This window comes from Megalops cyprinoides, chromosome 12, assembly GCF_013368585.1.
Source record: "Megalops cyprinoides isolate fMegCyp1 chromosome 12, fMegCyp1.pri, whole genome shotgun sequence".
NCBI classification, from domain to species: Eukaryota; Metazoa; Chordata; class Actinopteri; order Elopiformes; family Megalopidae; genus Megalops; species Megalops cyprinoides.
Genome location: NC_050594.1, coordinates 17,428,162 through 17,456,021, shown reverse-complemented (window position 1 = coordinate 17,456,021; position 27,860 = coordinate 17,428,162). Strand labels below are relative to the sequence as shown.

Sequence of the window (27,860 nt, the reverse complement as noted above, 5' to 3'; positions counted from 1 at the left end):
TGGGCTTCCTTGAATTTCACTGTGTCCAATATGAATTACAGGAAGTCAGAGGAAACTTGAAGATAAGGCTTCCTGACAGACAAGCTTTATGTATTATTTGGATCAAAAACATACATGATTTGAAAAGAACAATTGATTCCAAATTTACAAACACTGTCTCCCAGCCTGTCTCTTCTTTTAAATCCTGCATCACCAAGCACATCATTACAGCCCAGATTCCATTGTCATGAGCCAGCATCAAAGTCCTAGTCTTCATGAAAGTATGCAGAACATTATTTGGCCTCCCTAATTCTTCCCTGACTGATTTGTATTCTGCAAAATGATGTGGGAATAAGCTAAAGCATGTGAGTATAAGTTTCAGCTCAATGCAGAACACCCTGTATGTGAAGGACAAACATTATGAAATCTAATACTATAAGGGCAGCATTGCAATGACAGAGATATATATAGGCCCAGTGTAAGACTTCAGATCGGTCCACTGGGAGACCAATCTGTAACCTTTAGAAGCCTGACCTATCAATCTACTCAGTGATGGACCAATCTTTGACCTGTAGAAGTGTGATTCCTCACACTACTCACTGATGGACCACTCCGCAGATCTCTGACTGTTGCTGGTGCTTCAGCTGATTTCCCCACCTCACTGTAAAGCATCGTTGAAAGGTGCTATTGAAATGGAGTCCATGCCTTTGGTGGTGATTTGTTAATGCACTTTTCAACTTCCCCCATGGAATTATCACGAGATTTTACCGCTACAGTGGTGGCCTTGAGTGTAGAAACTCCACACTGACATCTGAGGACGGCGAGTTTCTGCAGAATACCAAATACTTGGAAGCGATAGCTGCTGCCACTGCCACTTGGACGCCAGGCCGCTCCGTGCCACAGAATAAAATCGGAGTGGTAGCACTCATACGCCGCTCGCAAGCTCTGTCTCAGCTTACCGCCGCGCACGCGAGGCTGAGACAGACTGTCGCGGCTGTCAGCCGTGACGCTCAGGAATCCGGGAGAGCGAGCGGGGCCCTCGGTGGCGTTTGCCGGGGAAGCGTGACACAGTATACTGTATTTATTCAAGGCTCAGACCTAACATTGTTTCCATCATGCCTAATATTTATTAACCGCCGGCGGTTTTATTTACTGCCCTCATCAGACATGTTAATAAGACGTCAAGCGGGAGGGAGAGACATCTTGTAAACTGATTTAGTGTTTCGGGGAGCGTTACGGTGGACTGTTTGAGCCACGCCGGAGGATTTGTCAGTGGAGTGATTCATGTACTGTAGCGCGCTCGGTTGACTTAGCGACATGGCATACGCCGCTGTGGGCAGAATGATCAGATGTCTCTCATTTCAGACTCCGGCAGAAAGGCATCGATCTGACGTCAAAGCTGTCAGGCACACGTCTTTACTTTTGATGATTATAATCATCATCACTGTCATTTGGTTGTAGAAATGAAGAGCGAAGTGAATTGAGTCAGAAGAACTTGCATAACCCGGGACAGCATCACGTCGGCTCACCAGTAGCGCCCTTTTCTGTTATTAACAGCTTTAAAACAGCTCTGAAATGGCTGGGGTTATGGCTGTTTTTGTCACTCTTAGCTCCCACTTTTCAGGGCCGGCCTGTCTGTGTTTCCATCATCACGTTTATGAACTTGCTGTGCTGGACACAAATAGCCTGAACAGAGATATATGGTAGCTATAAGGCCGACAGTGACTGAACACGCACACAGTCAGCAGTCCTCTCTTGATCCACTGTCGCAGAGATGGATACCCTGTACTCAAGGGGGGGGAGGTCATTTCAACCTGCTGGCTTGGTAGGTTTCAGGGATTTGATTTTATTGTATTTTAGTTTATTTTTGGCATAACTGGGCCACAGCTATGCATGTGCTGTACTCACACCTCTGTGACTTGACGGTTGTGTGCCCTCTAGGGCTGGCGGACGGAATCGCAGAACCTGTGGAGCCGGACCCTGTGGAGGAGAGACTCTGTGAACAGATCGAGGAGGAAAAGAAGAGGTGAGGTGTCTATGTGTGTGTGTGTGCGAGATAGATTGTCTACTTTAGTATGTGGGTGGGTGAAATTTTAGGATTCGTTCCACTAGTCCCAGACTTGCCTCAATTGTCTTGCTTTGCAGACACTCACCTATGGTGGCATTTTAAATATGTAAATATTATTTATTATTTTACACATACGTATGAAAGCATTGATATTTTCTATTATTCCTTCATATAGCTGCATTTAGTTTCTTACAGTTGCAACCCAAAACTGTGTGTAGTGTTTGCGGAGATCACCAAACAATGGCGCAATATGGTTCTGTTCTCTGTGTTACTGCATTGTACCCTACTCTTTTATGCTGTGTACTACCTCTTGCAGACTGTCGTAGTTGCCCATTATGCTCTTGTTCTTCAGTGTTATGTGCTGTGAATTCAGTTGCATTTGAGGATTTAATGAATCTTTTCTTACCTGTTAGTTACAAGAGTACCTTTGGCCGTCTGAAGGCTCTGAAGACAGAGATCGAGCACTTACAGCTGCTGCTGGAAAGGGCAAAGGTCAAGCTGCAGAGAGACTTCCAGGAGTGGTGGTCTCAGGAGTCAGCCAGGCTGCAGGTAGTGACCCAGCACATGTGTGGCGCAGAGTGAATGTTCCTGTCACTGTATTCCCAGACCCATGTTTCTTTCCCTCCCTTGTGTGTGGTGTCAAATATTCAGACCAGGATTTTACAGGAAATTTCACTTTTCTTTATAAGTTTTCCTTTACATAAAAAAAGACTTCCCAAGAGTTGTAATCAACCCAGAGTAGCATAAATTGAGAAATTCTGAGTAAAAAGTTAAAAACCTTGAGGGGGCGAAAAGGGCAGGAGTAAAAACATAGCTCTGGTGAGGAGAGAAACCGCATGCATTTAAATGCATTTCAGTACTTTAGAACATGAGAGAAAATGCAAGGGAAACACTTTCTAATAAAATTGCTAATGGGCTCAAAATATAGTGCTTTCACCTACAGTATTAGCCAGATAAACAGAGCATTAGAGGGAGATGGTTTTGTCTCTGAAATGGGTTAGCAATGAGACAGCTCTGTCTCCACAACAGGTCAGCAGTCGGATGTGTCTCTGCAGTGGGTTAACGAGCTGTTGAAACTCAAGTGGAATTCTGGGGGGCTCAGCGCTTCTCCGGTATCGCTGTTACCATAGTGTCCTTGTCAGGTTGCCACAGACGAGTCCTTCAGAATCCAGCCACTCTGCAGTGCTCGTGGCGGCAGGTTGATGAAGAGCGCTCTGGTCTCTGCTGTACCAGCCCAGCCTTGTTTTGATGGATGTGTGCAGCACTGAGCTGTTTAACAGGGAGCGGAGTCTGAGAGGAACGCCTCTCTGGTGGGTGCTGTAACACGCGCCTGCACTCACCCCTGTTTCTCCCCTGGGTTTGGGGTTCAACGGAGCGTTGCCATGGCTGTGGTACACTGACCCTCTGGGCCTCTTTGTCCCGTGGCTGAGTTAGGGCTCTCTGGGGCGCCACTCCACTTTGCCCATCCCTGCCTCACTCCCAGAGACAGCCCAAATGAGGCTTCTCACATCTTCAAAATTCTGATAAGGCCCTCAACACATGCCCCTTCACAGTCGATTAACTAACGTTTGGACACCATAGTAACAGTTGGTTAATCCACTTTGGAGGCATCCCTGAAAGTGCCCACTTTTCCCCAAAAGTTTACAGGGGGGGGGGGGCTGAGGTGCTAAGACGGGTGTGTTTTACTCTCAGAGCTGCTGTTTAGGGTGGAGGAGGTAGACCTTGCCGGAGTAATAAAGTAAGCAAACGTAGGAAACAGATTTCTGAGGAAGCCATCAAACCCTAATGGGGCGCTGGAGAGTGTTCACTGCTGCTGAGGCCGCAATTTATGGGCCTGACTTGAGATATTCACATCAGCGTAGATTATCTTCAGTCTGGTCCACGCCACCAGTCATCAAAGTCTCTGGACAGCCTCCCACTGAAGTGCGCTGAGCCGACCAGTGGTGTGGTAAGGGTCATGGAGTCAGGTAAAGACCAGATGGTCATGGGCATTAGTCCTGGGTGGGACAAGTCTGGTGATTGCCTGAGAAGTACTCTCGTTTCTCCAGTTGAAGTCTAGCTGTTTAAAAAGTTAACACCTACAAAAGTAAGCAATGGACTAGTGCCAGTAAAATGGCAGGAGGTTAGGAGCTGGCAACTGCGAAACAACATCTGTAAGTGGTGTCTTGGCTGACGATTGACCATAAGAAAGTCTGGAGAATTACTTCTCTGCTGATGCTGTGGCTGTGATGCCTCATCAGGTGACAGATTGACTTAACGTGAAACAGACTTGTGTTGGCCTGTCACTGTAGTAATTCTGATTCAGAGTAATAGCCTATGAGAAGACCTCAGTCAACTTTCTGGAATATCTTCTGGACAAGTTACCAATGTGTCTCTGGCCAAAAATAAGTCTCAAGTCATGTTACGGATGTGTCTCAGTCATGTTACAGGTGTATATCTGTTCATGTTACAGATATGCCTTTGGTCAAGTAATAGGTGTGTCTTTGGCCACGTTACAGGTGTGTCTCTGGTCAAGGTTTACCCCCAGTTAAGTTACAGGTAGGTGTGCCTATTGTCAAGTTACAGGTGTATCTGCAGTCAGTTTGCAGGTCAAGTTAAATGTGTGTCTCTAGGCGCATTCTTAAAGCAGTGTCACTCAACATGTTCTTAAAAAAGTGTCATCTGTTATATTTGTACAGGTTGTCCACCCCGCGAGTGTAGTTTTCCTTAAGGATGGGAGTGGCTGGCATAATCTCTACACAGCTGTGTTCAGCTCTGATTAGCTACAGCACACATTTTTCTCATGCCAGGAAGACATCTGACTGATAGACCAGTTGCTGAAGCAGGTTTTTGTGTTGTTAATTACTGATGGGAAATATAGATTTCACAACCAGACTTACTATCAGCCCAGGTTCGGATTGGGAAATGATGTAAAAGGAATGCTATAAAAGTATTTCCCGTATGATCTGGGCTGTGGGTCATACTTGCTACGTAATCCTGTAATTTTTTGTTCTGACGGAGCACTGGCACTGGTGGAGCAACAAGTTCAGACAGTTGCAGAAATATATTCTAGCATCAATTAAGTCAGTCATTGCAGGACCTGACATGCATGCTGCTGAGATGGGACATTGGCTGGTGTCACCACAGGACTGAATCAAGTGTGTGTATGTGTTTTTGTGCAGATGTGTATCTGTATTTGTGTGTGTGTATGTGCATGTCTGTGTATATGCGAGCATTTGTGTGTACAGGCATGTCTGTGTGTGTGAGCATTTGTGTGTGTACACGCGTGCATCTGTGCATGTGTGTGCGCGTTTCTCTCTTCTCCAAATTCCACCTCTCCAGCTGAGAATATGTATAAAGGAAATTAAACTTGCAGCACATAAGGAAGGAGGCCTGTAATCTCTGGATGGATAGACAGCTCTCAGTCAGACTCATCTGCATACCTTTGGATGCTCAGTGGATAACAGCAGGGCGGGGCAGTGCAGACGCTCATAAAGGATTCCCATCCATCCCTCCAAGGGCACTTTTGGCTCTGCTGAGTGCCGGAGGGTAAAGCAGAAGAGATTCTGCAGGTGCAGGCTTGACTCATGAAAGATTTCCTTTCATTTTTCAGTGCAAAGTGTGGGTGTACTGAACTCACTTCTACAGGGGGTATTCTTTGGAGTAATCTTAGCTATATGTTTCGCATGTAATTCATTTAAAGTTGTCTTTCCTCCCTCTGGAACAATCATAGTTAAAGAAGGAAACATATTTGAGTTTAATGTCCATATCTTGTTGCCGTATGACCTACCTTTTCTTTAGCGGTATGCTGTAACATCAACCCTGTCAGTCTTGGTAGAATCCAGTTTTCTAACATTCCCTGAAGGTTTGTGTGTTACTGGAGATTGATTGCTGGGGACACACTTGGATGGGTATGGTATAAGAGTGTGTGATGGAGGTGTGCTGAGCAGATCAACATGTGACCAGCTGAGGAAGCCATTGAATTCCTTCCACTTGCTGATGGTCTGCCTTGTATTTACAATTGGAGCAGAAACAAGAGGGCACAGCTGCAGGTCAGAGTCCAGCGTCGACCAATCAGCTGTTGGAAGCGTCTCCCTCCCATGTGACCGTCCCCAGGTGAGCGCTGTCTGGACAAGCACACCTCCAGCACATCTTTAGTTTCTGTTCAAGCAGTACAACTGTACAAATTTTCACATTACTCAAGTTACCTAAAGAGTGCAGAGGACCAAATGCTATCTTTTAATACAGCTAGTTTTGCTACTTTTTTTAGTCCAAATAGTCAAAGTTTGTCCTCTGTGTGCTAATGTTTCAGTTTCCCTGCCCCCCTATGCACATGAGCTCTTGTGTTCTGTTTTACACTCCATATTACAACAGGGCATGATGTCTTGTGTCTTAGTTGGGGGTGTCTATTCAGGACCATCGTCTGAACTGCGCAGGGACGATTGGTGATTGGTCAGAGACTGCAATTATCGCTGAGACAAGCCCAGTTCTGCAGCAGTGAGAGCTGGAGCAGGCCTGTTTCTGTGGGAGAGATTAAAGCTTAGGCAAGCCCGGGTTGGTGGGCTCTGCTACCTTACTATTAGAATTAGAATTCAGCTGCTATGCTCTACTATTGCTGTGCATTCTGCTGTCTCTCCAAATGATGACCACCACACATGAAGCTGCTCGTATGAAAATGGGGGGAAAATTTACACCTCTTGAAGGCTTTTAAAAGCAAATGTGAAATCTTTATTGCTCTCAATTTGAGATTACCATTTACATCTAGTAAATGAAAGGACTGTAATTCACTTTAATTAACCTTTTCAGACTGAACACAAACCAGAAAAATCGGAACACAATTACGCATAAAACCCAAAGCTCGCATTAAGTCTCTGTGACATTTTACAATCACTGAGTGTGATTTTCATCGTGGGAGGAGAGAGCTGGGAGATTTGGCTCCTTTCATCGTTGGAGCCCCAGTTAGTCTGCAGTTACAGACGTGGTGAAAGGCCTTTATCAGCAGACGTTTAGTCTGTGTGACTCTGTGCCTCCACGCTGCAGACGGCAGACCCGCGGTGCGCTCTTTACGATGTGGGATAATAGCACTCCGGCGGGAACACACCGCTTGGTTTCGTTCCAGCGTGGGCCCCTGCAGCCCCCCGAGCCCGAGACGCACTTGCTGGGCCTGGAAAGCATCGCCCTTCAGCACCTCTTTAATGAGTCCGGCACACTCAGCACTGACTGTACAGTGCAACGGCACCCTCTGGTGGCCAGTGTCATGCTGACACACACTGTCGAGCACAAGGGCTGTGAATGTCTACATCACTGACTTGCATTGCAGAGGTCCTGATCCTTCACAGGTTATGATGTTAACATTTTTACACGCTTATTAACTAACTGCCTGGGGAAAAGGACTTTTTTTCCCCTCCCTGGGGAAAAACTCACAGCCCTCATCTTCAACACACAGCTGTCCTTCACGAGTAATTTTTTTAATCAAAGCAATTTTTATCCACAGATGGATAAAGGACTTGACTTTTCAGTTTCACCTGTTTTACTGAAAGTAACGCCAGTGTCTCGTGTTGCTTTGCATTGTATTGTGTTGTGTTCTGTTGCATCGTGTTGTTTTGTGTTGTGTTATCATCGTTTTGTGGTTTGTTGCCAGAGAGCCCAGTTTGAGCAGCACAGTCCAGGAGCTGCCAGTTAGAAGAGAGAGAGTGAGCTCTGCCCCATCTGCCCGTGACCTGAGGTGTGTGTATCACTGAAACCCCGCTCCTTTCACCCCCAGCACGGCGAGCATGATTCACATTCAGTGTTGTGTGGGATCTACCCCGTCATTACCTGGCCTGTGCTATTCCTTAAATAAAGTCTTCCCATTGGGCATCTCAGGAACTTTGTCCCAAGCCCCCCTGCAGTGAGGGGAGAGTCAGCATCCAGAGACCGACCAAGCAGCCGAGCTGGACAGCAATCAGAGCTGAGGTGAGGGACCAGCCTACATGCTGCAGTAGAATTTTGGCTATGCCTGGGGTTGAGAAAATAAATAAATACAATAAATACAATAAAATAAAATACAATAAATACAATAAAAATATCCTTATTTTATGTTGTAAAAAGTGCCACTTTTAGTCTTCAAATTGGATGTACAATCAATAGGAGTAGTTCTAGAAGTAATATAGTAAATAAAGATTGTAGGTTGTATGCTTGAGTTGAATTTCAAAGGGAATTCATGGTTGTTAAAGTGGTTTTTGCCCTTATGAAAAAGTTGTAATGCTCGCAGGCAGTTAAAGGCTTTACTGCGCTGCTATTTCAGCACATTATGAATGCGAGAACAGGCATTGCTGTGGAGAGTCTGAACTCTTTCAAGTTCTCTTATACGATGCCAGTTATTCTGTTTGAGTGAACTGTAGAGACCCTCTGGCAGCAGCATGAATTAGTGCCATGCCTGAGCAGACTTTACTTGTAAAACCAAAAGCAGGTCATTCAAAATAATAAAAAAAAACATACTTCAGGCTAATCTTTTGGAAAATGAAATGAAAATTCCCCTTTGACTGCAGAGACATTGAAACTGCAGATTTGGCTCCACAAAGTATTTTTTTGTATACAGTAGGAGGGGTGCAACTGAAGCCTGTCGGTGTGTCAGATCTGTAGATAGGGTGTCAGTGAGAGTGCGTCATGTTGAGCGTCTGAGTGTGTCATGGAGTGTCTGTGTGTTTCAGAGCCCTAGCCACTGCTGGCCCCTCGTCATCCATTCCACTGACTGGAGACAAGCGGACAGACGCAGACATTATGGCCTTCGTCCGAGCCAGACAAAATCTTCTCAGCAGGACAGGTAGAGCCAGACCCGTCATTTTACACACACACACACACACACACACACACACACACACACACACACACACACACACATATATATATATACACAAACGTACGCTACAGTGCTCAGCATTCTGTTAGTGCACACAATCACACACAAGTGCTTGTTCTCATTTCTAAATGCTGAACAGTCTCTTAAGGATATTGTTTCTGTGAATGTCATTTTTCTGTTTTAACTGGAAATCTGTCAGAGGAGCATGCAAGGCTGAACTGTATTTTTTCATCTTTCTTCAATAGGCCAGCATGGGTCAATAAGACGGACATTAAGTGCAATAAAAGCTGTTTATTGATAAGTTTGAATGTAAATCCTGGCTGAATGGCACCCTCTAGCGGTGAACAGCTGCAGGTGCGACGTGAAGCGGAGCTGGCCTCTGTAAACTCGGTTGATATCTGTCAGCGAGTCTTCGAGCTGGGCCTCAGCGTGCTCACAAGCACACTGTCATCTTTTCAGCGCGGTTTTCCTCCCCGTCTCTCACTCCGGACTGACCCCGGAGAGCGTGCTGATTTTGGCACGGGTTGCGGGCGCGCTTGGCTCCCTCGCCTCGATGCAGCAGTTCTACATTTCATCACGGCTGCAGTGCTCCCCGTCCATCACGCAGACAGCAGGGGCCAGTGGCAGCCCATGTTTTCTTATGAGTGTCATCACCTAGCCTCAAGCTCCGCCTCCAACCAGTTGTTTAAAATAAACACAAATTAACCTCATTATCATATAAAATACAGTACTTAACTGAGGCTTGATATGAGTGTGAAGCTTTGCGCTTTTTCATGTTTACAGTTAACCACTTTGCAGGAACAAGACCCTTTGAATCGTAGGGTCCTGGGTCTAAGCCTGAGGATACCAAAGATGAGCTTTTGTTTGGATTTATGTGGTGTGAGACAGCAAGTGCTCCCCTTTGATATGATGTCAGCCAGTTAATAACCTCCTTGGCCGGCTGGCTGCAGAATACTTTGTGGAAGTGTTGGGGTATTCGCTGAAGAAGTATAGCGGTGTAAGTGTAGGGTATTTTTGGAGTCAAGTATTGGCTGAATAATAAGGTGTTTTTTCCCCAAATGTGTATTTTAAAAATGCAAAGTGGCAGGAAAGAATGAAAAAGCAAATTCCACGAGACACAGAGTACACATTAATATGCCCCTGGCCAGATTTCCGTTAGACCCCTCAACTTACCCTATTTTGGCAAAGCAATTAAACAAGGTAATTTAACTTTTTTTGGTTCCATAAAGAACTTCACAGCAATCAAGTTCTCACACAAATCCCTGAATGCATGTCTTCGTGGGGATTAGAGACACACAGGAATGATGTTAAAAGCATGGGTTAAAGGCAAGAATTGCAAATAATTCTGTAGTGTTTCATTTTGCCAACGTGTTGTGGAGGCACAGGGAAAAATGCAACATGATTTATGATTTATGGAGATGTCCCCCCTTGAAGGAACACCTCCTTGTGACAAGAGCACACTTTGTGTCCTTAGTTGTTTGGTAACACTGGGTAATCTTCCTTATCACAGCAGTGATCAGGATCTCAGGAGAAAACGGGGCATTGACCCTGTGACAGTGTATGTCCATCTGTGTGTGTGCATGCATGCTTGTGTGTGTGTGTATGTGTTTGTACCTGTATGTGTGTGTGCATGTGTGTTGCTCACCTTTTTATGTGGTCTGTGGGTATGTCTTTTCTTTGGTGTGTATGCATGAGGGTGTGTGTATGCATGAGCACACAATTGCTGCCCCCCCGCCCATCAGTGCTGTCGTAAATTGCTGTGCTTTTTAAATTGTGCTTTTTAAATTGTTTCTTGTTGCCGCCTTTACCCTGACGCTCATTGCGCCGTTTGAAGTTGTCGAAGTCCGCCGTTTGAAAGTGTATCGTATTAGTTGCCCTATAGGCTGTAATTGTACAAATCTAATAGTACTGTGTCCTCAAACAGACCTCGCTCTCAGCTGAGAACTGTCTCATGGTGGAACTGTACACATCCTGTCCCCGTACTGTCGCTATACTTGCTGTATGCACTTTTGTAAGTCGCTTTGGATAAAAGCGTCTGCTAAATAAATAAATGTAAATGTAAATGTGTGTGTGTGTGTGTGTGTATGTGTGTGTGTCTCTTCACACGCGTATGCATGTGTGTGTGTGTATGTGTCCAAGGACAGATGGTGTCATTAATGGGGCAGAGTGCTGTATGATTTCCTCTTAGGAGCAGAAGGTTTGTTGTTTAAACAGTCTCTCTATCAGAGAGTGTACTGGGGGGAGCCTCATTAGTCATTCTTAACAGCACCTGGCAAACACAGCGGACACCTATCCAGGCCATCAATTAGGCCCACTCCACTGCACTCTCAGGGGACCTGATGCCCCGGCCACAGAGGAGTTCACGCAGCGCCAGGCCATTATTGGGATGTCAACCTGGACTGTTGTGTGATGATGTCAGCACTGGAAAACTTCAATTTCTGATTGGCCATACCTGTGCTGGGGTTCATCACATATGCCCAAGGCTTGCTTTATAACCAGGAAGCTCAGTAGCAGACAGTCTCTGAATTATCGGAGGGTCTCATTACTCATATTCTCTTATAAATATTGTATTTTGCACTGGGAAACCTTACTTCTACTGAAGGATCATTACAGCAAGTACTCCTACAGAAGATTGGGCTTTTGACTGAGGTGTCACAGCAAGGGTGTGGAAAACAGTCAGTCATTCTTCACCATAGCTGACAATGAAACTGGTTTTGAAAGAGAGGCATCTGGTGACCGAGAGAGATTTGGAAATTTTCCACATTTAACACTCCAGTGTACAATTTTGCAAACAACACCTCACTTCTGGCTCTGTTTAGTACTGTCTCTCTCGTTCTCTCTGTCTCTCTCTCTTACACCCTCCTTCCCTGACCTCTCAAGGACTCTTAGACATCCTCCTCTCAGTAAATACATTGATGTTTTTTTCAGGTGTAACTATCAGTCTGACTCCAATGTGTGTAATCGCAGTATATCACATGATTTCTCTGGTGGCATTTGGGCCCCAAGTACACATGCACAAAGGCAAATCACCAGCTTTGTTTAAAAGTCCAGCAGATGTACAGTCAATGTTTCTACACTTGATATGACTCATTCATGACCTTGCTTGATTCACTCGCTGGTTTCCCTTTTGCTTGTGTATTTCAGGATCAGCACAGCAGTGAGTGTTTCTGACGCTACCCATGGAGACCCAGCATGCTGTGCTGCTGAGGCTCCTCCCACTGCCTGCTTGTCAGCTCTCTTTCCTTCTGCTCCCTCACCTGCATCCCCAGGTTAGAAATGTTTCCACTCAGGACTCCCTGGAGGAGTGGTGCCCCTGTCCTGAAGGGGACACAGGGACAGCATGTGCAGAAGGGGAACAATGAGAGACTGCTGTATTAGAGAGGCAGGCCCCTGTGGACTGACACTCGCATCCAGCCCACAGCAGCCGCCTGGATTGCCAGTGATTTAAGATCATCACCCTTCACATGGGCAGGTCTGACTGATGTGTGCTATGGCAGGCCATGTGAATTCAAAATGCTATGCTTTTTCATGCCATCCTGTGGAGCACTAATAGGACTGGGCAGCCACAGCTCATGGTGCTGGGATCTGGACATGTATAAGCAGTGAATGATTTACTGTGTGTTGTGGGGAACTTTGACCTTTTTTCAGTATAAACGCTGTATTTCCACAGCTATTTCTTGGATACGTACATACACACTGTGCACGAAAATTTCTGTATGAAAATGCACATCATTTCAGAAATTTAATTGTGATTATTCTTATTCTTTGTTAATTCATTGTAAATTCTGTCTGATGCGGCCAGAAAAACATCGTCCTGATGGGTTAAGAAAAATCTCATTCTACAGTGGTTTGGAGTGCACAGTATTTATGTATTTATGGCCAAAAACCTGTAGTGGGGCTGGTCAGGAGGAAGTGTTTTTGTTTGCTCTGTTGAAATATTTTAATGTTTTTTAAACAAATTTAAGTGCATTGCTGTATAAGATCCCATTAATGAATACAAGTTCTTAATGCAGCTTTCACTGTGTTTTGTTTGTTCACTTGTATCAAGTAAAGGCCATTTGTTCTACGCAGCATTAGTCCACGACGCACTGAGGGCCGTGTTAAGGGTGTGAAAGCCTGTGCGTCGTGGCTGAAATTGCATATGCTAATGATTTCACCTTTGCGAGGTGTTTACCAAGAGAGATCATGGAAATGCCGCTAGCAGCTAAGTTGATAGGCACTGTGCCACGCTTCAGGTGGACACCTCCTATGATACGTTGAGGTCTGTGTGTTTTAACTTTTAACAGATATGGCTTGCGTTTCCATATGTCTCCTAGTCCAATCCGATGCACAAGGCTGTTGTGATTTACAGCTGGCTTTCCCCAGGTATTTTTGATCCCCTTAGGTGTTAACACCTGCTTTTGGTAAGTACAAGAGCCATGTGCAACCCACATCTCTACATGTTTTGCGATGAATTACTTTGAATGGATTGATTTTTTTGCACATCTCCAATGAGTGTGCACAGATATGAAATGATTACCCCATGAATGAATGAAGTCTCACAAGCAATCAGCCCCAAACAGAAAAGGCGGTGTGTTCCTCATCTGAGCTGTGTTTAATGTGCAGTTAATACTATATGTACCGTAGGATGAAATACCTACACAGAGGGTTTGCCAAACCAGAAAAGCTTTGTTAACAGTAATTGGCTGATTAGATCAGAGGATTGCAGATAAGTGCTCAGTGGATTCTCTTTTGATCTTGAATCAGATCTGCACACTGTAAACTCTCACAGGCTAGGCTGGGAAAACACTCAAAGTCAAAGAGGACCTTCCCCCTGTCTGATGTACTGAGTCATGCTTACTGTTCAGCACTTCAAGCACCACCCCTAGAAACACACACCCCTATGTGTTTACCCCACCAGCGGAAATCATCCCTGAGAGTTCTATCTCATAGGGAGAGCACATTGCTATCCTGATTGGTGTATCTAAACAGGGAGTCTGACCATTGCCATGGTCATATCCACATGGTTTCAGACCAAATTACAGATAATTCATATACCAATGGAGGGGTATCCTCTGAGCACAGGATATTGGTGAGAGATTGGTGAAAAGCATTTTCAAAAGGGAAGGAGCCAGCTGGTGAACAGGTAGTAAAGTGCAGATATGTAGACACGTGGTTATTATGGTTATTACAGGAAACACGAGTCATGTGAGGAGTTTGGAGGAGAAAAGAGGTTTGAAGCTTTGCCTAGGAAAACAGGCAAGGGAGGTCTCTTTACATCCTTGCTGAAGCGTTCAAAACTCAGCTAACTATAGCACCAACCTGCAGTGGCAACAAGGAAGTGTGTGTGTGTGTTTGCGGGGGGGGGGTTATCCTAAACCTTTTGCCTTTTTAGAAGCAAAGCCCCATTTTTGCATCGCTTCAGCCAGATTTGTATAATGACATTCTGCCTTTCGGGGCAAAAGACCCAGATCAGTGTGATTTGCATTTGAAACAGAACCCTCTGGTGTTTGCCAGGATGATCTGTACATGTGGAGGACAACCTTGAAAGGGTCACTGCTATGGCCGCCCAGTCCTGATACACTTTCTGCCAGTGCAGTAGCACCCCAGTCTCACTGCCATCACTCAGACATGCAGCCCTGTGATCTTCAGTCTCAGTCTTTACTCCCAACCAGTAAAGTAGGCCATGGGGACAGAATTAATTTCTTGGCCTTTTCAACTATTTCAACGGATTCTGATATTTTCCCTTTTTTACTGCCGGGTTTTTACTAGAGTGCCTGAGGAGTGTCACCTAATGGTTATCTTCCTGCTTGAGATTCTCACTTGATTTTACGACCCTCAATAAACACAATGCCCAGCTTCAGCTCTTAGTGCCGCTTTAAATGTCAAATGTTAAACATCCCAATCTATAAACCCACTGATGTGTATGTTTTATACGTTGGCCTGTTTGCCATTTTACATTTGAGACAAAGACATTTGATGAAGTGAAAGATAAAATTAAGTATCCTTGTGCTGTACTGGGAATCAACATTGCCTGGATTCAGTGCAACTTTTCACTGCAAAACCATTGTGTAGCACACAAATTGCATGTCACACCTACTGTACCCAGTTTGTATGTTTTTTGTTTTTTAATTCTTTCTTGTGAAAACTGATTCAGAGTATTTAGAGATCGCCACTGGTCATTCCACAAAGATGCTTGTTGCTAGGTGATCCACACTGGAGTTTTTGAATCAGCGTCAAATTGAACCCATTCTCGCTCCATGTAAATCTCTTCATTAACTGCCTACTGAATGAGAAAGGTGGCTCACGGAGCCCTGTTTGTGGGTTTGTATTTCTGGGAATGTTGTTTTGAGTAATGAGACATCAGTGTTCAGTTTTATTTGAAGCTGTAACACCATGTTGTCACACTGAAATGCTTATCCCCAAAAATCTGCATGAACAACCAGCAAATCTAGTCAAATATTAACTAATGTTCTGCTGACTTGATGTGCCCAGCTTCCTTCTTAGGAAAGCAAGGGAGAGGATGGGGGGGGTGTCAAGATTATATTGGGGGGTGTTTGGTTGTTGTCAGAGGAACCGTGGAGCTGCTCAAACGTCAAGCACCTGTGTGACACTCCTGAGCCAATCAGATGGAGATTCCGCGTTGCCTTGGGCTGCTTCTCGCGCTGCAGTCTGGAGACCCTGCCGACGACGTTGCTCAAGAGGAGACAGCAGGGTGTTCTGTGCTCCTCCTCTCTGAGCTCTTCCACCACCACAACCGACCATCAAATATCAGTCTCTCCTTCAAACAGAGGAAATTATCCAAGCTCCTGAAGGAAGGCCTTCACTGAAGTGTTTTGAAGTGTGTCTTTGCTGCCTGACTTCGGTAAAGCTGACTCAGAAGATGGGAGAGCACTTTGGGTTATTGCTCCATTGGTCCTGGTGCAGTAAGACTTTCCTGTGACTGTGTTCTGAGTCGAAGATGTCTCCCTAGGCTGGCAGAGGACTCCTACCTCTTTACTCTTTCTCCTCTGTGAGGCCCTAAGACCAAAGTAAGAACTATACAAGGAGACCGACAGGTGACCCCTGCTCCCTTAATGCTGGCACCCATGGCTCAGCTCCAGGTGACCGGTGTTAAGGTCAGCTGGACTGGACTGCTTGTGCTGGGTCACTTCCTGTACCTGCTGCTGGGCGCCACCATCTTCCAGATGCTGGAGCGGGAGGCAGAGAGCAACAACCGCAACCACTTCCAGCTGGAGAAGCTCCACTTCCTCATGAACTACAGCTGTCTGGATGTGCCAGCTCTGGAGAAGTTTGTGCAGGTACATTAGAGTCAAAATGATAGATCATCTCTCTGCATTTTTGCTTTCATATTCCCTCTTGTGCTTGTTGAAAGGGACATAGGCATGATCTCGAATAATTTGAGATAAACCAAGTGAAGGGATGTAGAAAATATTTACTGATGAGTACTTGTTTGTGGGGCGTCCAAACAAATGTCCAAAATATATATTAACTTTTTAAGTAAAGATTACAATAGATTTTCCAACTCTGCTGTTATATTTTATTGTATTGTATGATTACATTTTGAAAAAGTGGTGTTATGTTTTTACAGAGGAATCCTAGTTATTAAGTAATGTTGTGGCATTGTCATATGGACTTCTTCTAGGTCTATATTAAATGATATTCTCTCAGGTGGGCTCTATTAAATTTCCAGAATCAAACTTTTCTTCTGACAGAATTGATCTTTGCTGCATATATGGCACACAGTAAATGAGAAAAGGCATAGCCACTAGTCCTTTGATATAGCAATAGATAGATACAGCCATAAACATGCTTCATTTGAGAGATGACAATAAACTGTTGCCATGTTACGGAGTCATCACAAGGAACTAGATGGGGTTTAATTAGATAAATGAAATCAATAATGTTCCACAGCAAGTATTGACTGTTTGCTGTAGTGATACAGTGCTCCTTAAAACCCACAGGTTTTTGAATGACCATTGATTTTCACTGTCTTGCGATAGTCTCCTTTTTATAATATACTTGCAATTCTTCAGCTGATTTTCTGTCTATAAATCATGAAATACGGAATAGTACATTGCTTAAATAGACAGATTGAATTGTTTGAAACACTATTTGAAATACATAAAGAATGTTATCCCAGGCCAATTGATTAATGCTTGGATCGATGGATTAAGTGGCATCTATCCTGTCAGGTGATCCTAGGTGCCTGGGAGAAAGGGGTGAACCCCTCTGGAAACTCTACCAACCCCAGCAACTGGGACTTCAGCAGCTCCTTCTTCTTTGCTGGTACTGTGGTTACCACCATAGGCAAGTCCCCTTCCCACCCCCAACTCTGTCAACACCGCAGCTACAACTAAACACCTAAACTAAACTACACCTAAAGCTCCACCCTCTTCCTACTTACACCTCCCCCCAAGAACCAACCAGGGCAACTCTGCCTTAGACCTGTCCATGTACTGCTTTAGAAGTGTGCATTTCACAGAGTATTGATCTCTTTGATGACTTTGAATGATTGAAAGTCTCACCTCTCCATATTACCTGCATTTGTTTAATAACAGATAGGATGATTTGACAAGCCAGCGGTCATCTTTATTGACTAGCTTGGACCTACAGTAGCTGACGAGTTTTATTTATTTCTTTTCATTGTTTATGTCTAATATTGCTGTACAGTAATGGCAACCCTAAAATGGAGTTTAAATATTTGAAACATTCACTCATAGGGGCATCAACTTTTTAGAGAACTAGTGTCTGTATGTGTCTGTACGAGTGTGCATATGTGTGTGTGTGTGTGTGTGTGTGTGTGTGTCTGTCTGTCTGTGCGCGCACGTGGTTGTACGTGTGAACATATGTGTGTACGAGTGTGGCAAAGTTCATTACTGGTCTGTCCTGTGGTCTGATCCCAGTGTGTATCTCTGCAGGCTATGGAAACCTATCCCCCAGCACGGTATCTGGCCAGGTGTTCTGTGTGTTCTACGCCCTGTGTGGAATTCCACTCAACCTGGCCTTCCTAAACCAGCTGGGAAAATGCCTCACTCTTCACCTGGGGAGGATGGAGCGGGGCGTGATCCACATGGGGCAGCACAAGGTAGCTCTGCCTGTGCTTGGAATGGGCTCAACTGTGTCTGTGACTCCACAGCGTCTGTTCGTCTGCTTTTTTCACCCTGCAGTTCTTCCATTTAGTCTCAAGCAGATATAGTGGCTACCAACACAGAGTCCTTATCTGAACTTTTTCCAAAGTCCGTGTCCATTGTGTCACAAAACCATTTGTACTGTGTGGTCAAAGATAGTTTATGTACTAAAAAGACATGCTGTTTGCTGTTCCCTCTAGTGAAAACTGCTCTCTGTCTCTGTAGCAATGAATATATATTTGTGGACAGGCCTAGAGCTTTACTTTGAAGCATGTTGAATCAGATATCACAACAGCACATTGTCCATCTTTGAACATTTCTTAATAAATAAATGTAAATTTCCTTGTGTGATTTCCCATAATCCCCTAGCAATCAGTGGGAGTCCTGGCGGTGGCCTGCTTCCTAGTGATGGGAAGTCTGCTCTTCTTGGTAATACCCCCACTGATCTTCAGCTACGTGGAAGGCTGGTCATATGGCGAGGGCTTCTACTATGCCTTCATCACCCTCAGCACCATTGGTTTTGGAGACTACGTCGTGGGTGAGAGCTTAACATTTGAATCAGCATGCCATGCCATTCTTGGACCCTTTTTCATCAAAAGCCTACAATTACCAAATACAGATTAGTTTATTAGACGTATGAGATTTGTATGTGTTATATCAGGAAATAGCATTAAGTTGACATGAAAACGGGTAAATTACATGTTTAATAATCATACCTAGGAGTAATGAGTAAATTTTAAAAGGTTTCCCTGTGTGAAGGCAGCAATCCACAATGAAGCTAACAGTCTGCCTGTTCTTATCCTCACAGGAACTGACCCAGATAAGCACTATATCTCTGTTTACCGCAGTCTGGCCGGTGCGTGGATCATCTTTGGGCTGGCCTGGCTGGCCCTGCTCTGTAACATTGGAGCCAGGGTGATGGAGCAGGTCTCCCAGCTCAGGCACCATGCTCATGAGATCCGGGAACAGGAGGAACAGCCTGAAAAGCAGGAGGAGGGCGCTGGGCAGAGAGCAATCCAGCAGGTGGTCTGAGGGCAGGGCAGCGTGGGAAGAGTGCACGGACACAGTGCTTGCTGACAAGATTGGCAAGCTTCGCAAGATTCAATTTGATTAATTAATGCAGTGGGGTGAGGTCACCACTGTTTATCTGCCTCTCCCTCCTTCAGACGTTCAGCCCTGCCCAACACATGCTCACCAATAAGCTCATGGGAGAGGTGTCACTATCACCCCTAATAGGATCCCAGGGAACCCTGTAGATAACCTGTACAGTAAAGCAACATGCAACAGCACTATGACCAAATGCACTGTAGAAAAGCTCTTTATAGACCCAAAAAAACCTACTACAAAGACCATGGTTTTATGGTTAACAGGTCTGGTTGTGAAAACTGTTTTTTGTGTACATACGTATGTGCGTGTGATTATGTGCGTGTGCGTGTGCGAGAAAGGCAGGGGATGTTTGTGTTTACTGTACACATAATCTTGTAAATGTAACATAACAGAACTTAACAGTGTCTCATTTTGCATGAATTGTCTGTGGTGTGATGATTAGTGTAGTTGGCCTGTCTTTTGTCCCCATGGTTTGCAGTATATACAAATCAGAATGTGATTTATATGTTGATGTAAATGATTAAAATATTTTTGTTTCCGGTTTTGTACTGCATTTGACTGAGATGCAAACGGCCACCACACCGCACACATGGCAACCGCTTGCAGGACTGTGTTTTCCTTTAGAGACCTGGGTGATTTTTTGATGACTTATGATGTCTGAAAAATGTTGCCACACACTTGAAATGGAAGAAAATGAGTGAAAACATGGCTTTATGTCTGATCACACACCTCCAATGACAGAAACAAACTGAGAGCATAGTCTTGCACACCTAACCAAAGCTGTCATTATCATCAACATACTGTCCAGAGAACCCTCTCATTAATGCAGCTCCGTTATTAAACTGTTGGATGCCACTGCCATAAATGATAGTGTTCTGGGTATCTCTCAACTCACTGGGTATTAATACCAGGAAACAACTCTGAGATCTGTGGTGGAAACACACCTTCTGGATCAAAACTGTAAGCTGCCAGTGGAAAAACAAAGAGACCGCACTCCCGGTCCTGCCCGTCACTCGGGAGCTGGTTTCTGTGGATCGATAATGACATCCGCATGGTGGGACAGGAGCACTATCTTGAGCAAACACATTGGTGATTCATCACCTCTGCCTTGTGCAGTCGCGCACAGTGGGTTCCGCTGCTACCAGTGCGAAAGTACTGGGAGGTCTTGGCAAAAATAATGTCCACAAATAATGGATGGGGCTGGTGTTTTGAGTGACAGTCTGTAGACTTGTTGCATTTAATACATCTTGTGGCTGAACACATCAGAACACACTGATGATAGATACTTTTCTGGAAATTTACACCAGCTCTGCAGAGGATGCTTCATTATGTTGTCAGGTCAGTACTGTTGAACAAACCATACAATATATTAGTGCATTATTCATACAGAGAAGCTAAACAGCCATATCAACATCAAGGAACCCCACTAGAAAAGACTCTAGATAAGATACATTGTGACCAGTCTGTCTGGTTCATGTTATATTACATTACATCACTGTCATTTAGCGATGCTTTTATCCAGAGCAACTTACATTGGTTACAATTATGACATGTTGTCCATTTTTACAGCTGGATATTTAGTGAGGTAATTGTAGGTAAAGTACCTTGCCCAAGGGTACAACAGCAGTACCCCAGTAGGGAAGTGAACCAGCAAGCTTTCGATTACAAGCCCTGCTCCTCATCACTACACCACATGACTGTTTGAACAGTATGTACAAAAACGTATACTCTGTGTGTCTCAGTGTCCTTTACCTGGCTGCAGCTCAGTGCTCATTGACTGGAAAGGCATGGTCTCACATGTGGGCTCTAGCGCTCTCCCTGCTCTAGCCTGGATTTGCATGGTGTCTATCAGGTGAAAAGGGCAGAGTTGTATATGGTGGAGGTGATTTGCCTGCTGGGCCTGGCCCAGTTAAATCGACTCCCAGCACCCCCCCAAGGCCCTTTCCTACAGCAGATGCCCCCAATCCCTAGACTGTCGTAGACATGTTCTCCTTCCTCCATGGAAGGCTATTTCGGGGATGCCTCCCGGCGAGACTGCCCTCTGTCCTGCTCCTGGGGGCAGTATATGTTGTGTACGTGCTGACCGGAGGAGTGATTTTTTGGAAGCTGGAAGGAAACCTGGTTCAGGAGAACATCATCATTCTTCAGGAGGAGAAAAACAGGCTCCTGGAGAAACTTCCGTGTCTGGATAAGGAGTCCTTAGACTCACTGGCAGAGGTGAGAGCCGGGGCACGAGCACTCCTCACTTTGGCTAAAGAGAGGATTTGCTGCAGTATGGAGGGCAACGATCTGGTGGAACGTGCATTTCAGACTTTGCTTATTAGCATGCAGTGACACAAATGTGACTTTTTTAAGCTTAAAGACAAAATAATGTGTTTATTTTTAAGAATAACTGAATTTAGAATTCTTGGAATACCCTTGAATAAAAGTGATTGCTAAAGAATCAAGCCCCTTGTACATCACATTACCTACTTGCTGAGCTGACATTTGTACTCATAGATGCTTCTAGTACTGCCATTTTTGCAGTCCAAGTATTGCATATTTTACTGTGATGCCTTGATGTCCCAGTTATCAGAACCTAAAACCATCTCTGGCCACAATAGTCATCCCACTGCCCTTCACTTCGCTTTGTATGCTCGAATGAAAAACAACTATTGACTGATAGGAAACCAGAACAAAGGTTTATTCACAGCTTCATTTTTTCCTTACATCTAAAAATCTGCAAAGAAATGAAAGATTTAGTAGGACAAGCAGGCTGACTTGCATAACTGAGATATAGCTTGTGTAACTCAAAGGATGCCATGAGCCAAGTTTGTGTGTTTGCTTGTATATGAAGTGTGGCTGTCAGATTTGTGAAGGCCCAGTAAAGACGATTATGCAATGAAATATGCAAACACTGGCATTTTGACACATATATGCCACATATCTTTCAATCTGGGACATTTGTTCCCTGAGGTGGCTTGACTGACAGTAAAATAGGTTATGTGTGACTGAGTATGATCTACTGATCTACTGCGAGCGCAGTGGTTGCTGTGATGAAGGCGAGCCTGGTGTGTGCATTTGGTGATTCCAAATTGAGGCTGCATGCATGAAAAGCAGGTGAAAGAAAAAATGGAAAATAGTGGTATAAAATGCAAAACAGTCCAAGCTTGGCCAATGTAGCTACATGAAGCTGTATCTAAATTCTTGGCATTTAAGTTAAATTAGATTGACCATGAGTAAGTCTTTTAGGGGCCATTGATACTAGGGCCATTGTGGTAATTTCTGTAGAATACCCCCAAAAAAGGCCTCATTTTCAGTTCTATATTGGTATGGGGCATACCCCACCAACCTGGAACTTGGCAGATGGCATGCCTGCCACCCCTGTACTGGAACATGACGATGGCTTATTGCAGTCTGTTTTATTGACAAGGCACACATAACACATATGTGCCATGTCTCCACCTTTCTCCAGGTTATCCAGAAAGTCTCTAAGAGCGGTTTGAGTGTGCGAGGAAACCGCACCATGGATGGGTTCTGGAAGTTCACCAGCTCGGCTGTGTTTGCTGCCACTGTTGTCACCACTATAGGTGAGGCAGCGGGGCACAGTGTGAGGCAGACTGAGAGACATCCGCCTCCATGCCCATCACAGTTTTATCTTGGCATCAGTGGCTGAGTGACCCTTACCAAATGTACGAATTCCAAGCTGTATTCCATGGTATATTTACCCTACAACCCTCGAATAAATTGTAGTTAAAAGTTGTAAGGCTTGTATAGCTGTCTGGGCTTTACTTGTATTACTGTTTGGGCTAGGGGTATTTTATACTTTGAGAAAAATTATTGTCAGAATTTCAGTGATATCAAGCAATCTCCGTGGTGAATGAATAATCAGGTTCACTGATACGTACTGTGTTGGTTTCTTTGTATACATTTTTTTTTCACTGCAGTATATTGCTTTCATTTGAAACGTGGACTTAAGCCTGCGTGTTTTCTCTGTCTCAGGCTATGGGAACATGAGTCCCAGTACAATGGCTGGTCAGATCTTCTGTGTTTTCTTTGCTCTGTTCGGGATCCCCCTCAACGTGGTGGTGCTCAACAGGATTGGCAAGTACATGCTTGCCACAGAGAGAGCGATTTGTGACTTCATTGAGAGGAAGACCAATCACAGGGTGAGCTGATGGGAATGTAATCTTTTGAGTCCAATCTTTGTTCTCTGTTTAACACATAGACAGACAAATAAGAACAGAGCAATCAGAATAGTCTGCTAACCTCTCATGTCTCATAAGCATGCTGTACAAAAATATGAATAAAACAGCGGACAATATATCTAAATATATTAAATAATATATTTTGGAAAAAACAACTACTTGAGCTATGCAGTCAAAGCCTGCCATAGGACAAATGTTTAGTGCTCAAAATTTTTTCACAAACCTTTCTGTTAATACAGCCTGATTTTTTTTCTGAGTATGTATAGAACTATGAAATGTTACTTTCATTTCAGGTTCAGGTTTGACTGAGTTCAGGGCAAGTACCTTTGCATATGACCAGTCCTTAATTCAGTGTTGAAATCCAGTGCCAGTTTAATTCTGACCTCACTTTTTTCACTCAATAATAAATTAGGCCAACAGCCTTAAACCCAAGGGTGAGCTCCTGAACTGATGCTCAGCAATGGCAATAAAGCAGAAAACACATGTTAAGTATAAAACAGGAAATAGTTCTGGATAGAAGGAATGGGTGTGAATTGAGAATAAATTCTGGGGACAGTGTTGAAAGATCTCTTACTTATGTTGGCTGCTACTGCATCCTGTTTTTTCTCTGTCTATACAGAGCTGCACCAGGGTATTGGTCCACACACTGTCCTTTGTGACGGGGGTCCTGGTGTTCTTTGTGTTGCCAATGCATGTTTTTACTATGCAAGAAGGGTGGAGCTACGCCCAGTCCATCTACTACTGCTTCATCACCCTCAGCACCATTGGTTTTGGAGATTATGTAGCAGGTAGGACCTCTCCCCTGTGTGCATGGTCACCTTGCCTCTCGGTGTGAAGCTCGGGCTGCACAGCTCTTTTCCACACAGGCCACCAGTCAAACAGATGTGTACAGTACATGTGCTGTAGGTTGTAGAGGTTATGACACTGGACGTTCAACCAGAGGGTCGAGGATTCAGAAATAGGGCAGGTCTGGCCTTGAACCAGTTATATCACCCAAAATAATGACTTCAAATATCGTGAACCTAAACTCTGTCCTAATTCATGGTGCAAAGGAAAGGAGCAGAGAACACCCAAATCAACAAGGGTCAGTCAAATGTGAGGCAAACGATAGCTGCACGTTCTTAATTGCAACCGGTTTCAGTGACATAAATGTACCTTCATTAGGGAAATGCACTGCTGGAATCTTAGCCTCAAGACGCTTTTTATACATTTCCTTTTATGCCACATTCCTTTCTCTTTACTTTTACTCCTCACAGCGGCAATGTTCTCCCTTCAATTAATATGTGTCTGCCCCCCGTTCCAGACAGCAACCCTGACCACAGCTACCCAGAGTGGTACGGGGGCATGCTGGGTGCCTGGATCTTCTTTGGATTGGCCTGGCTGGCACTCCTCATCAACCATGGCATCGAGATCCTGGAGAAACTCAACAATCGGCGCAAGCAGAAGCGGAAAGAACAGCTGGACAGTAGCAATGACACCAGTGTCCAGAGTATGGACAAACCCGCGGAGCAGTCAGGTGGAAATACAGAGCTGATGGACATACAAGCTCCGGAGAAGTGAGTATACCTCTCCCTGATGGGGTCACATGAGGGTTAAGCACCATTACATACTGTACCACACCGGAAGTGCACTTTCAGATCCAACACATGTCAGTGCATTATACCTGCCTATACGATCACTTATCCACCTCTATATCCACTTATGAAGTCACTTATGTGAGATGCTTGTTGCATTCACCTGAAATTCAGTGTTGATACTTAATATTAAGTTTTTACAACTACTTTGTAAATAAGGTTTTGTAAACATGTAACAGATGCTGCCTTGGACATGAATGTTCAGTATAGCCGGTCACACTAGAAACTTTTCACGCACAGCTCTAATTTCACTTTTGTCAAAGGGTTGCCGGAGAAACACACAGGGCCACTCAGGAAGAGAATCCTGGTGAATAATCTCCCAGTCCCATCATCATAAGACTCCACACTGTAGAAAAGCAGGAGGACATGCTCTCTTTCTACTTCAGCAGATACACTCATGCTTTTTCCTGTATGTTGTCATTTATGTCTGTACACTGCGATTTTCCCCAGTTCAGTTTTTTTTGTAATCATTCTATTTCATTTTTGCAGTCTTATTTCAGCCCTAAACATGTTTCTCTTTTTCTTTTTTAACCTCAGTCAGTCCATATGAATGAGAATAGTCGCAGTCACAGCAAGTAAATATATTTGAAACATCCTCAATTGTGTAGAATGCAATAGTGTACCGGATCAAACACAACTATCTTTTCATGTAATATTGTTGTATTTGATGTATTTATATTTATTTATACTCATAATTATTTTCTTTAGCAACATATGTGACACTTATTTGCCGTAGATCAAATGTCCATGCCTTGTAAATTTTATTGGAATAGAAAATGTTATTTAGTATAGCCACTAGGGGGAGACAATACATAATGATCGGTTGAAATCGATTGGTACCGGTAAGGCAAGACAAATGAAATCTAGAAATGCAGTCCATTTCATATGTGTCCATAAAATGTGACCTTAATATTTGTATGAATAAAGAATAAAATATAAATTCTTTTTTTTTTTTGAGAACAAAAAACTGTATGATGGAACATCTTGTGTAAGTTGAAATAATATATTTTCCACTTGTTACTTTTGAGTTTTGGCAACAGAACAAGTATTTATAAATTCTGTTATATATTACACAAATTCTTTTGCATAGTTTTACAGATTAGTTCTTTCAATCCCTTGCTGTACCTTGTGGTCATTTTGATCTGGCATTTTATGTAAAATGCAAATGTAAAAAATGAAGATTTATAAGTGAATGTGAGAGACAAGCTTAAGAGAAAAATGTGAAACGCATTGGCCATTCAAATGTGGCTTACATAACTGATAAAATATCACCTGTCTAAAGCTGATTGGCTCCACTGGGAAAATGTCACTGCACGGAATTCACTCAGGTCTGATCTGTCTCCGTTTTCTTTGCCGTTTTCACTCATGATTGATTAAGAAATGATGCAAGTGTATTATCAGAAATATTTTGGCCAAAAAAGAATCCCTGGGGCCATGGCTTTTACCCACTTTCCACATGCATTCACATTCACAATGAAAAAGATTTATGCATGCATAAGTTAAAAGACAAACCATAAATGAAAATGTACAACCATCAGCTCCATACGTCTGAAGTGTTGTCCCAGTGTTTGGGTAAGAAGCTGAGAGTAAATGTGAGTGATGTCACTCTGAGAGGAACATGTTCTCTGAAGATTGTGCTGAGCTTTGAGTTTCCTTCTGCGTGCTTTCAGTTTGCACGTAGACATCCTGGACAAGCTTTGTGTGTGAGCATGCTTGTTCATCTGTATATCTGCTTCCTTGTGTTTGTGTGTGTATGTGTGTGTGTGTGTGTGTGTGTGTGTGTGTGTGTATTGCCATTACTCTGCAGTACTGCAGTGCAGTGCAGTGACATCTCGCCCCAGCTGTGTACACTCAGCCAATGCAAACCATCCAGATTGGATTTACATCTACACAGGCAGCGGAGGTGAGGAGTGGAACTTTCCATCTGAAGATGGAGTGCTGATTTCTTGGGTAAATAAGTGCCTTCCTGTTCCCCGAGTTCCCACCAAGATACACACACATGTTTCCACATGCTCATGCTCATACACACACATGCAAAGACACGCATACACATACACAGGCACAGACACAGACACAGACACAGACAGACAGACACACACACACACACACACACACACACACACACACACACACACACACACACACACACACACACACACACACACACTCAAATACATGCACCCACGTCCACACACATACACACACCCATACACACACATACAGTACAAGCACACACAAACACACACACACAAATGGCACACCCGCATAACTCCAACTCCAGCTGTGGAGTCATACTGCTCCATGGTGGAAAACACAGGCAGACCCCTGTACTGCCAACACATGGTCTCTCCACCAGCACTCGCTCCATCTCATATATCTGTCACTGACCTGGGATCAGAAAGAAAGGTACTGTGTATACCCATTCACCCACAATTCCTCTGGTTGAAATTTGTATTACCCTTCATGGACATCCCACCCAGAGCACTGTGTGTACCTCCATCTGCCCTAAATAATTGTTGGTCTGTGACCTTTTCGACTGTCATGAAAAACACAGATGACTTTCAGAAAAGGGGCAAAGCTATCAATCATTAAACTGTGTTCTAACAGTGCTGGCAATGCGATCATATAAGTATTGGGATATCTTAAGACTAAAAATTTTGATTGGGTCGTAATATTTCTATTTTGGATATTTAATGACATTTACAAGATTAATATTATGGCCATGGATGAGATAAAAGGCTGCAGTGTGTGCAGGTAATTGTGTTTAAATAACCACTCCCTATACTTACTGAAACAGAGTGGCTATGACTTAACGTTTGGTCTCGCGTATGTCTGTCCTACTTTCTGGGCCCCGAATGTAGGCCTTTGCTATACTGTCCTCCTTTCTACCCTACTCATAGTAGGGCTGGCAAGGACTCAGGGCTTTCGTATGAACCCAGTCCAGTCCCATTTGTT

The 27,860-nt window shown here is 44.1% G+C and overlaps 3 protein-coding genes across 3 annotated transcripts in view; all 3 read left to right on the top strand.

The window, feature by feature from the left end:
- The window catches only part of kif6 (kinesin family member 6), an 80,892-nt gene extending 71,367 nt beyond the window's left edge, over nucleotides 1-9,525 (top strand). The window contains exons 17-21 of the mRNA XM_036542260.1: nucleotides 1,921-2,005; nucleotides 2,461-2,596; nucleotides 7,067-7,080; nucleotides 8,719-8,845; nucleotides 9,427-9,525. Coding sequence (XP_036398153.1) covers nucleotides 1,921-2,005; nucleotides 2,461-2,596; nucleotides 7,067-7,080; nucleotides 8,719-8,845; nucleotides 9,427-9,525 — 461 coding nt within the window. The remainder of the gene's footprint in view (nucleotides 1-1,920; nucleotides 2,006-2,460; nucleotides 2,597-7,066; nucleotides 7,081-8,718; nucleotides 8,846-9,426) is intronic.
- Nucleotides 9,526-15,934: 6,409 nt separating this feature from the next.
- Nucleotides 15,935-19,009, top strand: LOC118786906 (potassium channel subfamily K member 16-like). Its single transcript, XM_036542258.1, has 5 exons — nucleotides 15,935-16,147; nucleotides 17,042-17,156; nucleotides 17,768-17,934; nucleotides 18,347-18,515; nucleotides 18,786-19,009. Exons 1-5 carry the CDS (start codon nucleotides 15,935-15,937, stop codon nucleotides 19,007-19,009), a joined length of 888 nt encoding a protein of 295 aa, XP_036398151.1.
- A 2,058-nt stretch (nucleotides 19,010-21,067) lies between these two features.
- kcnk17 (potassium channel, subfamily K, member 17) lies at nucleotides 21,068-24,831 on the top strand. Its single transcript, XM_036542257.1, has 5 exons — nucleotides 21,068-21,301; nucleotides 22,539-22,653; nucleotides 23,066-23,232; nucleotides 23,891-24,059; nucleotides 24,575-24,831. Exons 1-5 carry the CDS (start codon nucleotides 21,068-21,070, stop codon nucleotides 24,829-24,831), a joined length of 942 nt encoding a protein of 313 aa, XP_036398150.1.
- The last annotated feature ends 3,029 nt before the right edge of the window (nucleotides 24,832-27,860 follow it).